We start from the raw sequence: 12,646 nt of genomic DNA, 5'->3' as shown, positions 1-12,646 counted from the left end.
GCTTTGAACACTAGGGTTTATGGGTATTATGATTCATACGGTGGTACTCTTGCCACGTTAAAAACAACTGGGAAAATACGTCAAATCCTGACATCGGTGCTCTTCATGTCGGAAAGTCGGAGCTCTAGAAAGAGGCCCGACTTCCCGAGTTGTAATTCCGAGTTGGATAACTGTTCTCATCGATTTTTTCGAGTCGGAGCTCGTTTTTTCCGAGTTCCCTGTTGATTTGAACGCTCGGAAGTCGGAGATTTCCGATTTCCCAGTTCTGAGTTCCCCGTTGTTTTGAACGCGGCATCTATTCCAATTTCGACGTGCCACCACCTATGATTGGTTGATGTTCCTGACTGACGTATAACGTAGACGGTGCAGTCTATGAAAGCGGAAGTCTTCTGACGACATTTGTTTTGAAAAAAAAAAGAAGGCTAGTGGAAGAAAAATGGAGCCAAAGGCTGAGACTAGTCACAAGGTAAGCGCAATGTATTGACATTGAAGTTTAGATTTCGTCTTCGTCTGATTGATTCGGTCTGTATTAAAAGGCCGCCAACTAAACAAACTCGGTTATCACCATTGTAGCTAGACTATCACCTTCACAACAAAGTCGTGTGATATTTGGGGACGCTGACGTAACTACAGTAACAGTTATCTAGCTAACGTTATAACAACAAACAAGCGAGCTTCATAATTATTTCCAGATTCAATTGATATTTGCTGCTGTGATATATTACTTGTTCAATAAATTGGTCACGAGAAATATCATCATAGCTGTGCTATTTTCCACGGCAGACTTCAATATGTAAAAGAAATAAGCACTGCTGGTTCTCTAACAGCTACTAATAGTAGTTAGACCTGTTTACAGTGAAGAAAGGGTCCCGAGGCCGAGGATCCCATTCCATAGAATTAGCATCGTAAACTTCCTTGTGAATGTGATTACGGTATCTAACTAACTAAATGTTTGAGCAGTTCGTTGGTGGAGGATGGCTTATGTAATATTTCACCTGCATTGATGTCGCAGCTGGCAAATTATTATTGATTATACATTTCGGGTAATATACAGGATAGATATGATGGTATATTGTATTTGTATGGAAGCTAGCTAGATCTATCCAATTGGGTTCAGTCAGTTTAAGTCCAGTAGGGTAATTCGATTCTGAGCTGCAGTAGACACAAATCAAGTGTTATTTGTCACATGCGCCGAATACAATTGGTGTAGACTTTACCGTGAAACGCTTGCTTACGAGCCCTTCCAACAATGCCGAGTTAAAAAAAAATGATAACACAAGAGGAATAAAATGCACAGGAATTGAGCTATAGACAGGGAGTACCAGTACCAGGCACTACCTGGGAGAAACCCCTGGCAGGCACACAGGTGGAATCACTGTGCGAGTGACTCAGAGTTCATGTGACTCTATTTTGTAGGCTACAGTAAAGTCAGCTAACTCATCCTCTTTGGGATGTCATATGATTGTCATTCACCACCCTATTCCCACTTGATCACACTTTCTGATTCATTACACTGGAATCCATGACATGACATTTTGCCATTCATTTTCACTGCAAATTATATTCTATTAATAGCATATGTTGTTTTGTCACATAGCTGGTGTTTGAGAAGGAGGGGGTTTACCTTCACACCAATGCCAAGAGGAGCAACCAGGACACCACAATCCCAGGATTCATTCGTATAGTGGAACGGGTAAGTTGGGCTTCTCCCATAGACACCATATTTACAGTGAGCTCCAAAAGGGGTGGGTATAATTTGTGGAACGTTGCAAAAGGAATCTGTCCAAAAACGAAGTAAAGTACAAGGAGGTTGCCAACAAACAATGCATACAAAGTAGCATGATCAATTCACCTAGCTAACTATCTGCCGAATAGGCATCAGCTCACCACGTAGCGTATACTTAATGCTTGTCCCTAGACTACCAGAGTGAGGACAGACATTTTTTGTAAAAAAAACGTGGTAAGTGAAAAACTTAATGAAATAGCCCACTCCCTACCCGGTATCTTATTCTGCCACTATACAACTTTGTATGCATTGTTTGTTGGCAACTTTGTTATTTACAATGTTTATGGGACAGATTCCTGTTAGAACCTTCCCACCCATCCAAAAGTATTGGGACAGTGACACATTTGTTGTTTTGGCTCTGTACTCCAGCTCTGGATTTGAAATGATACATTGACTATGAGGTTAAGGTGCAGACTGTCAACTTTAATTTGAGGGTATTTTCACCCGCTTAGGAGTAACAGCACTTTTTTTTTAGGGGATCAAAAGTATTGGGACAAATTCACTTATGTGTATTAAAGTAGTCAACATTTTAGTATTTGGTCCCATATTCTTAGCATGCAATCATTAAATTAACTGTGTGAACCTACACATTTATTGGATGCATTTGCTGTTTGTTTTGGTTGTGTTTCAGATTAGATTCAGATTTTGTGCCCAATAGAAATTAATGGTAAATAATGTATTTTGTCATTTTGGAGTCACTTTTATTGTAAATAAGAATACAATATGTTTCTAAACACCTCACATTATTGTGGATGCTACTATGATCAAGGATAATCCTTAATGAGTTGTGAGAAAGTTAGAGGCATAAATGTCATATCCCCTCAAAAATGCTAACACCTCCTGTTACTGTAATGGTGAGAGGTTAGCATGTCTTGGGGGTATGATAACTTTCTAACTCATCATTGTATAATTTCAAGTCCAAAGTGCTGGAGTAGAAAGACAAAACAATAGCAAGTTGTCACTGTCCCAATACTTTTGGAGCTCATGGTATATGAAAATATTGCCTCCCCGAGTGGCACAGCGATCTAAGGCACTGCAGTGCTAGTGGCGTCACTGCAGACCCGGATTCGATCCCAGGCTGTGTCGCAGCCAGCCGTGACCAGGAGACCCATGAGGCGGTGCACAATTGGCCCAGCGTCGTCTGGGTTAGGGGAGGGTTTGATTTGGCTGGGATGTCTTTGTCCTATCGCGCTCTAGTGACTCCTTGTGACCGGCCGGGCACATGCGCGCTGACATCTGTCTCCAGCTGGACGGTGTTTCCTCCGACACGTTGGTGAGGCTGGCTTCTGGGTTAAGCGAGCAGTGTGTCAAGAAGCAGTGCGGCTTGGCGGGGTCATGTTTCGGAGGACGCATGGCTCTCGACCTTCGCCTCTCCCGAGGCCGTACGGGAGTTACAGCGACAGGACAAGACTGTAACTACCAAGTGTATATCACGAAAAAGGAGTAAAAAGTACAAATAAAATAAAAATATGATTATTGGTTGATCGAAAAACCAATTCTGGTTATATTCAAAGTGTACTCATCCCTGTGGTGGAAGTCTTTGTCATCAGTAACTTTGTTTTGCTTCCTTTAGTCAAACACATAGGCCTATAGATCATATACAGTATGTCCTTTCTTCTTAGTGTTAGGCTATCACATGTTATTCTGGACTAGACTAAGGTGTTTGTCTATGTTTACAGGGTGGGGAGCCAGCTTTGGAGTGGAGCGCACTAGAGGACGAGGGCCGCAATACGGCTGCTGTATTCTACACTAAAAAGGTGAGTGCTTGTTTAGTACACTAGTGACACACCACTCTGTTTTCTACATGTTCTTTATATACGGCCTGTCTTCCTGTTAGGATGGAGAAGGAGGGGTGGAGGACACCAACTTTGACCCTGGCTACGAGCCAGACTGGGCAGTCATCAGCACAGTGAAGAGAGACCGAGTCAGAGAGCACCCCCCTGTCAAAGAGACAAGTACGTAGACTTTTATAACTTGCCTTCTGCGTTTGTAGTTCTCATACTAGGCTATACTCACACATGTGTTTGCAGCAAGTGTATAGTGCTATTCTTGATGTTGATGTCTCCCCCTCTGTTCCCAGGCCAGTGGTCGTTCTCCCTGCCTCTGTCGGAGCTGTACTCTCTGCGACGGTCCCGTTTCTCCCTGGGCCGTAACTTCCTGGTTTTTACTAGCAGGGGTGGCCACCCCCTCCCTCCTCTGCACTTCCATAGGGGGGGCACCAGGGAGCTGTTGAGAGCCCTGCAGCGTTACATCATCCTGGCCCCGTGAGTAGCAGCAGACAGCCAGCTCTCCCTCTCTCTCAGATCAATGCTTCAGAGGAATTCAAGGCATTTCACTGGCATATAACTTGACTCTGAACAGTAGAGTTTAGCAGCTGTTGTACCCAACCCCCTTTCTACATACATTTTGAAGTGTCTTTTTCATACTTTCTCTTTCTTTCTTGCTAGCGTTTTCTTCTATTCTGAGCTTCTATATCTTCTCTGTCGCTGTCTGTGTCTCTTACTATCTGCCTGACTGTGTTTTTCTGTTGTTTTAGATCACCTGTAGATGGTCGTCTCTTCCTAGCATATCCCCATGACTCTGGGGCTCTCTCTCAGTCCTTTGATGAGCTGCACCTCTTTGACGATGGAAGCTCCGACCTCGTCTCTGTAAGTCTTCTGTTTTGTGTGCGCTATTCTTTGAGAAGGTGTAATGTGTGTGTTTATAATTATATTAATCTTTGTTTCCAGAGGTTTATCCAGGACCCTTATGCCACCACCTTTGGGGGATTCTCCAAGGTCACCAATTTCTTCAGAGGGGCTCTACGACCACCAGATTCCCCCTTCCACTCTCGTGGCCCTCAGGACCACCATGGGCCCCCCTCAGCTGATGATGAACCAGGCTTTGAGCTCATCACCTGTGTAAGTTGGGGGATGGGGTTGGAGATGTCAGGACTAGTGATGAGTTTACATCTGTGGAGTAGATGGAGAAGAGGACCTCACTTTATATCATCCAGATGTTGGCTATAACATATGGATGGCGACATCATCCAGACGTTGGCTGTAACATACGGATGGCGACGTCGTCCAGGCGTTGGCTGTAACATACGGATGGCGACGTCGTCCAGGCGTTGGCTGTAACATACGGATGGCGACGTCGTCCAGGCGTTGGCTGTAACATACGGATGGCGACGTCGTCCAGGCGTTGGCTGTAACATACGGATGGCGACGTCGTCCAGGCGTTGGCGGTAACATACGGATGGCGACGTCGTCCAGGCGTTGGCGGTAACATACGGATGGCGACGTCGTCCAGGCGTTGGCTGTAACATACGGATGGCGACGTCGTCCAGGCGTTGGCTGTAACATACGGATGGCGACGTCGTCCAGGCGTTGGCTGTAACATACGGATGGCGACGTCGTCCAGGCGTTGGCTGTAACATACGGATGGCGACGTCGTCCAGGCGTTGGCTGTAACGTGGCGACGGATGGCGACGTGCGCGTCGTCAGGCGTTGGCGGTAACGTACGGATGGCGACGTCGTCCAGGCGTCTGTTGGCTGTAACGGATGGCGATGGGCGACGCGGCGTCGTCCAGGCGTCTGTTGGCTGTAACGTACGGATGGCGACGTCGTCCAGGCGTCTGTTGGCTGTAACGTACGGATGGCCGACGTCGTCCAGGCGTCTGTTGGCTGTAACGTACGGATGGCCGACGTCGTCCAGGCGTCTGTTGGCTGTAACGTACGGATGGCCGACGTCGTCCAGGCGTCTGTTGGCTGTAACGTACGGATGGCCGACGTCGTCCAGGCGTACGTTGGCTGTAACGCACGGATGGCCGGCGTCTGTTGGCGTCCCCGGGCGTCTGTTGGCTGTAACGTACGGATGGCCGGCGTCGTCCAGGCGGCGTCAGCGTCGTTGCTGTAACGTACGGATGGCCGGCGTCGTCCAGGCGTACGTTGGCTGTAACGCGTCGGATGGCCGGCGTCGTCCCAGGCGTCGTTGGCTGTAACGTCACGGATGGCCGGCGTCGTCCAGGCGTACGTTGGCTGTAACGTGCGGATGGCCGGCGTCGTTGGCCAGGCGCCGACGTTCCAGGCGTCTGGCTGTAACGTACGGATGGCCGGCGTCGTCCAGGCGTACGTTGGCTGTAACGTACGGATGGCCGGCGTCGTCCAGGCGTGGCGGCGTTGGCTGTAGCGTACGGATGGCCGGCGTCGTCCCAGGCGTACGTTGGCTGTAGCGTACGGATGGCCGGCGTCGTCCAGGCGTTGGCGTTGGCTGTAGCGTACGGATGGCCGGCGTCGTCCAGGCGTTAGCGGTAACGTTGGCTGTAGCGTACGGATGGCCGGCGTCGTCCAGGCGTACGTTGGCTGTAGCGTACGGATGGCCGGCGTCGTCCAGGCGTACGTTGGCTGTAGCGTACGGATGGCCGGCGTCGTCCAGGCGTACGTTGGCTGTAGCGTACGGATGGCCGACGTTGGCTGTAGCGTACGGATGGCCGACGTCGTCTGTTGGCTGTAGCGTACGGATGGCCGACGTTGGCTGTAGCGTACGGATGGCCGACGTCGTCCAGGCGTACGTTGGCGGTAACGTACGGATGGCCGACGTCGTCCAGGCGTACGTTGGCGGTAACGTACGGATGGCGATATCAATGGTGAGTTTTCTTTTTGGTGGTACTAGGGGGTGGAGCTTGGTCCTAAACCAGACGTAACCAGGGGACAGCCTCTCGACAAATGGGAGGAGTTCCTGGACCCAGAGGGGCGTGTAAAGGACCCACAGCAAATCAAAGAGCTGGTCTTCAGGGGGGTAAGACCATACAGTATAATTCCTCTCTGACACCATCTTCCATCCAAATGGGTTTTGCTGTACAGTGTCTGCACCTTGTCATTCAAACCATCCTTCCTTTTCCTCTCCTAGGGTATCACACCATCCCTGAGGAAGGATGTGTGGAAGTTTCTGCTGGGTTTCTATCCCTGGAATAGTACTGTGAAAGAGAGGGAGGACATTTTGAGGATGAAAACGTTAGTTTCTTATCTCCCTCGCTTGTTATGGCTCTATCACAGACTGGGACCGTTGTCTAAACGGGAGTGAGTAAATTCATCTCCTCAACCCCTCTGTGTTTCTCTGTCTTCAGAGATGAGTATTTCAGAATGAAGGTTCAGTGGAAGTCAGTCAGTGAAGAGCAGGAGATGAGGAACTCCCTCCTCAGAGGATACCGCAGCCTGATAGGTTGGTGTTGCTGTCTGTTAAACATGATCTCACGCCTCATTGGTTGACACATTTTATGATTTGTTACTTATCTGTTCATGTTGTTTTGATTGGACAGAAAGGGACGTGAGTCGGACGGACAGACACAACACCTTCTTCTCTGGCAACGACAACCCAGGCCTGACTCTTCTCAATGATGTGCTGATGACATACTGCATGTTCAACTTTGATCTGGGTAAGCCACTCCCCTTGTCCTTACACTTGAAAGTTCAAAGCCATTGTATCACATTTCATCTCTATTTATTATCAATATCTCACACCTGACTCTCCTCTTTCCTTGTGGTTCCTGTTGTCTCTCTCTTTCTCTCCCTGCAGGCTATGTCCAGGGGATGAGTGACCTCTTGGCTCCTCTCCTTTTTGTCACTCAGAACGAAGTGGAATCCTTCTGGTGTCTGACAGGTTTTATGGAGATGGTGGTAAGCACCTTACTCTCTTGTTAAATACTCATATATTACCACATAAGAGTGTTAAAACATAGCATTATACACTATTTTAACGTTCTCTCTCTCTCGGGCCCTCAGCACCAGAACTTTGAGGAGTCTCAGGAGGCCATGAAGCAACAGCTCCTTCAGCTCAGCCTGCTGATGAAGGCTCTGGACCCTGAGCTCCTTGACTACCTGGGTAAACGATGACTATCACTCAGTTACTGTGTTTCTCTCACACTTCACCATAACTCAAACGTGTTATTACTCAGTGAGGTAGACATTCATCAGGCAGTCAATTCTCTAATCAGTCAATTGATTATATTTGACCTTAACTGTGTTATGTAACTACCTGGATGCGTAATCCGTTGACATAGTAAATTCTTCACATTGTTATGTTGTCTCTCTTTCAGACTCCCAGGACAGTGGCTCTCTGTGCTTCTGTTTCCGTTGGTTACTGATATGGTTTAAGAGAGAGTTCTCCTTCGAGGACATCCTGTCCCTTTGGGAGGTGAGTGGGTGGATACTACTCATTAGAAACACTCCCATGTAGCTTAGGCTCTACACACTATATGGGAAAAAAAACCTTAGTTTTACAATATATGTATGTAAACACACAGTGAGTGCACTGTTCTGTCCTAGGTTCTTTGGACTTGTCTGCCCTGTGAAAACTTCCATCTGCTGATGGCCGCTTCCATTCTGGAATCGCAGAGGGGGGAGTTCATCGGCTCTGACCACGACTTCAACACTATTTTGAAGGTTTGTTGGAAATGTGTTTGAAGTTATTTTTCTTAATGATGTTGTCTTTTTGTTTGTGTGTACAGTACTAAGGACTGTTTGTGTCTATGTGCAGCACATCAATGAACTGACCATGAAGCTGGATCTGCAGACAGTCCTACGAGGAGCAGAAGCTAACTACCTACAGCTGGCCTGCTGCAAAGTAGGAAATATCTTAGAGGAGGATACATTCATTTGGACATGATATATTTAACATATTGTGTATTGTCATCTAACTGATCTAACCTCTTCTCCTCTCTCCATTCCTTCTGTCTCTCAGGAGCTGCCGGTGAAGGTGCAGGAGGTCATTGGTCTGTACGTTCCCCCCAGCCCTGATGACGAGACAAGCCCAGAATCAGAGTCACATGAGACGCAGTAGCTTCTCAGCCGATCACAGGCAGCAGCTACTGAAACGAGCCAGTCAGGTAACAGCACTGCTGCTGCAGCAGCACGCCCTCGCCCTACCTACCCGTAACTCTGAAGGACAGGGTGATTGACATGAGGAGAGAAAGCCATTAACCGATATGAGGTGTTCCATATAGGAATATATATGCTCAATGGACAGTTATTTGTTAGGTACACACATCTAGTACTGGGTCGGACACCCTTTTGCCTCCAGAACAGCTTGAATTCTTCGGGACATTGACACGTTGCTCAATTGATATCAAGGGACCTAACATGTGCAAAGGAAAACATTCCCCATGCCATTACTTTACCTGCCACCAGTCTGTACCGTTGACACCAGGCAGGATGGGTCCATGGACTCACGCTGCTTACACCAAATCCTGACTCTGTCGTCAGCATGATGCAACAGGAATCGTGATTTGTCGGACCAGGCAATGTTTTTCCACTTCTCAATGGTCCAGTGTTGGTGATGGCGTGCCCACTGGAGCCACTTCGTTTTTAGCTGATAGGAATGGAACCCGGTGTGCTCGTCTGCTGCAATAGCCCATCCATGAAAAGGGCAGAGGTCAGCTGTTCAAGATGGCGTTCTGCACACCACTGTTGTATTGCGCCGTTATTTGCATGGAAGCTTGCATGATTCTTGCCATTCTCCTTTGACCTCTCATCAACGAGCTGTTTTCGCCCACAGGACTGCTGCTGCCTGTATGTTTTTTGTTTGTCACACCATTCTCGGTAAACCCTAGACACTGTCGTGCGTGAAAAGCCCAGGAGGGTGGTCGTTTCTGAGCGCCTGGCACCAATGATAATACCGCACTCAGTCGCTTAGGTCACTTGTTTTGCCCATTCTAACATTCAATGGAACAGTAACTGAATGCCTGTCTGCCTGCTTTATATAGCAGGCCATGACACTCACTGTCTGTAGGAGCTAACCATTTTTGTGAATGGGGTGGTGTACCTAATAAACTGGCCATTTATTGTATATTGGATGATATGGGGCATAGGAGAGAGTGTTTTGATAATGTACTGTAGTACATGATGAGTGTTGCAGACTGTTACCATCTCTGACAGACGGGGCATTAGAGTGAACGGTGATAGGTTTTTTTTTTTCATGATTGTAACTATCCCAAAATATTGAAATGGTCTACATATGTAGTGCTTTGTCTTTATATAAATACCATAATACATTTCTTCCCCTAAGTATTTTGTGAATCCAAGTCATGTCCAGTCATTTATATTTCCATTTGTGTACCTGTCTCGTGAGAATTTTTTCTTTTCTTTTTTTTTCTTCCAAATTCTTCTTTATGAAATGCTTCCATTTTAAAATAGTCTGTTAAATTGTTTTATCCCTGTCTTTATCTCAGCCCATTTGTCCCTTTTTTTTAATGGTGTATCATTGTGGTCTGCATTAGTTCCACCCTGTTGTTCTCCTGTTGTTCCTTCTATCCATGCTCTCCTCTCTCTTGCTGTCCTTCTCACTCTAAGTAATTCTACATATAATATGGAGAACAATCTTACTGACAGAGTATTACAAGTACTATACAATGCCTTCCTATAGAGTGTTATACATGCAGTACTATAATGTTTAAGGTTTTTAACTACTGGTATTATGTCATAACAATATTTTCACTTATCTGAAATTGCTGAATCTTACCAAATAAAGGATACAGAAACAATCAATTACTGGTGAAATTGACTCTCTTTTTCAGATGTTTGCTAGTCATATGTTCCCACCAGACTGTGTGACCCCCCCCCCCCAATTCTGTTAACCCTCCACTACCCTCCCAAACTATTCTTCCTAACACTCCCATGAATTTTAATGCGTGACTGGTCCGTGCCCTCTCCCTCATCTCAGTTCCATATGAAGTTTTAGACATGTAAATGCTAGTACGTATAAGAGGGAGATCGACACGCAAACAATGAAAGATTTACCGGAAACCTAAAATACAAGTATGTATTTGAAGTGGGGAAACTGTTGAGGTAACTGTTTGATTGTATTACTATTTATTGATTGTATTTTAATAATGGTATTTTATGTTCTCCTGGGCTCATTTGGAAAAGAAGCCTGGATCTTAATGACTACCTGTTGAAATAAAGGTTCATTCAAATATTGTCTTGTCTGATGGTCTGTGAGTTTTGATGCTCTTGCTGTTTACACCGTAGTTATTGTTGTAAACTAATCAAGTTAAGTGTGAAACACCACTCATTTGCCAGAAATGTGTCAAAAGCACTTAGTTGGTTGACTTAGTTCTGAGTGATAAAGTGTTTATCAGTTCTGTAGGATGGTTTATGCAGTGTGTTAACTGAGTGAGCAGACCCCCTTTCCCTCCCCGTAAGCAGGTGTCTGTGAGGTGAAAAGGGATCTCTGTCCTCCGCTGTCCCGGGCAATGAGGTGGAAAATGAGGGGCGGAGAAACACACCCCCTCTCAAGACCGACTGGGTCGTCCATGTCTCTCCGTCCCCCTCTCTCCCTCCTTCCCTCTGTCTCAGTTTGAATACAGCTGCAATGTATGAATTTAGCAGGGTACTTAAACAGGCGGGCGATCTGTCACTCTGTTTCTCTTCCCCACGCCCCTCTCTGCCCTCTCTCTCTTCTGACCTGACCTCTTCTGACTCCCACAGCCAAACTCATTCTGGCTCTCATTCAAACTCAATCTGTTTTCAGTGTTAATCCAATCCCTGTTTATGGATGATGTCTCTCTCAACAGCCAACATCCCCTCTAATTCTACAATGGTCCCAGTGTGTTGGGGTGATAATCTCTCTTGTTGTGATTGTGTTACTGCTTGGAAGGGGTTTTATCTGGAGTGTTTGAGACCTCAGAGGAGATAAAGTCTGTGGTTTAAATCTCAAGTCCCAGATAAGTGTGCTCTTACTAAAGAATGCCTTTTGCATTCTTCTTGGGGTTTTCCAGCAAATGTGCAGCCATGAATAACACACACACAGATGACTAATGATTAAGGGTGATAGAGGAATATTTCAGCAATGAAATCTCTTGACTTCGAAGAGATTCAACAAAAGGACTCAGAAATGATGTTTTGACTTTCCACAGTAAATGTTAGTGAGAAACACAAAATACATTCCATCTAAACATTTGCATAAAACATATACTATTTTAAAGGAAAACAACTATTACAACATATCTATTTGAAGGTCTGATTATAGTGATTGATTTAAAGCGGCAATCAGCAGTTGAAACAATAAGTGACTCCCTGCCCCTGTTTTGGTAAAAAGCTAAGGGATGGGGCTGTAGAAATGTAACAAATCTCAAATTCAAAGACAGAGCTATGTATGCAAGGACTGACCATCCATGATATCAATGTGATAGTTTTAACCATGTTTGTTTGCATTTAACATATTTGTTAACAAACATTGGGATAAAACAAGCAAGTATTTTGGGTTCTGATGTGCAGATTTCCCCTTTAATCAAGTAAAAATGCAAGCTAACCTTAATTTATGCTTTTGTCTTATGATATTTTAAGGCTGATTCAAGAGGTGTAATTGTTTCATTTTCAGTGCTTCCCAAATGTCTCTGTGAAACATAAGCCCTCGTGTGTCCCTTAAACCACCTGTAGTGACTGACTCACTGTGTCAAATAGAATCTGAATTCACTACTCGTAAGTGTGACCCCATTGTGACCGTCAGGGGAGTCCCCGAGGAGCATGCGAGAGTGTGTCTGCTGTCCAGTGAATGTGTGAAGGGTGTGTGTGTGTGTGTCAGAGAGAGAGAGGACCCAGCAGAAGGCCAGGGGCTGGTGTCTGACACTGATTTGTAAAGGAGACAATACGGCTCATTGACCTGCCTGCTCTACTGTCTGTTGCTCATGCCTCACCCTGTCCTCCCTAGTGGATTCACTGCTCTTTAAACAGGGGGAGCAGATTGTCACAGGCCGGGGGTGGGGTGGGGGTGGTAATGGGGAGTAGAGTGACTGGACACAGGTTGCTTTGACAATGAGATTCCTCAGAGAGTTCTGGGCACTAGAGAGAGAGAGAGTTTCATGCCAGAAGTTAGACATTTAGA

General features: G+C 46.1%; 1 protein-coding gene across 1 annotated transcript; it reads left to right on the top strand.

Moving 5' to 3' along the window:
- Positions 1–367: 367 nt before the first annotated feature.
- On the top strand, positions 368–10,741 carry LOC135554415 (TBC1 domain family member 17-like). The gene is made up of 17 exons (XM_064986716.1): positions 368–466; positions 1,598–1,693; positions 3,466–3,543; positions 3,624–3,741; positions 3,867–4,050; positions 4,323–4,434; positions 4,516–4,686; positions 6,440–6,565; positions 6,677–6,780; positions 6,894–6,988; positions 7,086–7,202; positions 7,343–7,443; positions 7,549–7,648; positions 7,863–7,960; positions 8,092–8,208; positions 8,303–8,389; positions 8,507–10,741. The coding sequence occupies exons 1-17, from the start codon at positions 437–439 to the stop codon at positions 8,603–8,605; spliced, it is 1,833 nt and encodes a 610-aa protein (XP_064842788.1). The 5' UTR covers positions 368–436; the 3' UTR covers positions 8,606–10,741.
- Positions 10,742–12,646: the final 1,905 nt, after the last annotated feature.

Source organism: Oncorhynchus masou, chromosome 14 (genome assembly GCF_036934945.1).
Source record: "Oncorhynchus masou masou isolate Uvic2021 chromosome 14, UVic_Omas_1.1, whole genome shotgun sequence".
NCBI lineage: Eukaryota > Metazoa > Chordata > Actinopteri > Salmoniformes > Salmonidae > Oncorhynchus > Oncorhynchus masou.
Note: the sequence above shows the minus strand (reverse complement) of the source record. Positions and strands in the feature narration are given on the sequence as shown.

What these genes read in the sequence shown, in the direction of transcription:
- LOC135554415 (XM_064986716.1), top strand. Translation starts at nt 437, where the DNA reads ATGGAGCCAAAGGCTGAGACTAGTCACAAG. An exon ending in CAGGTTTTATGGAGATGGTG is followed by an intron (nt 7,444 to 7,548) that starts GTAAGCACCTTA and finishes TCGGGCCCTCAG; the next exon opens with CACCAGAACTTTGAGGAGTC. An exon ending in TACAGCTGGCCTGCTGCAAA is followed by an intron (nt 8,390 to 8,506) that starts GTAGGAAATATC and finishes TCTGTCTCTCAG; the next exon opens with GAGCTGCCGGTGAAGGTGCA.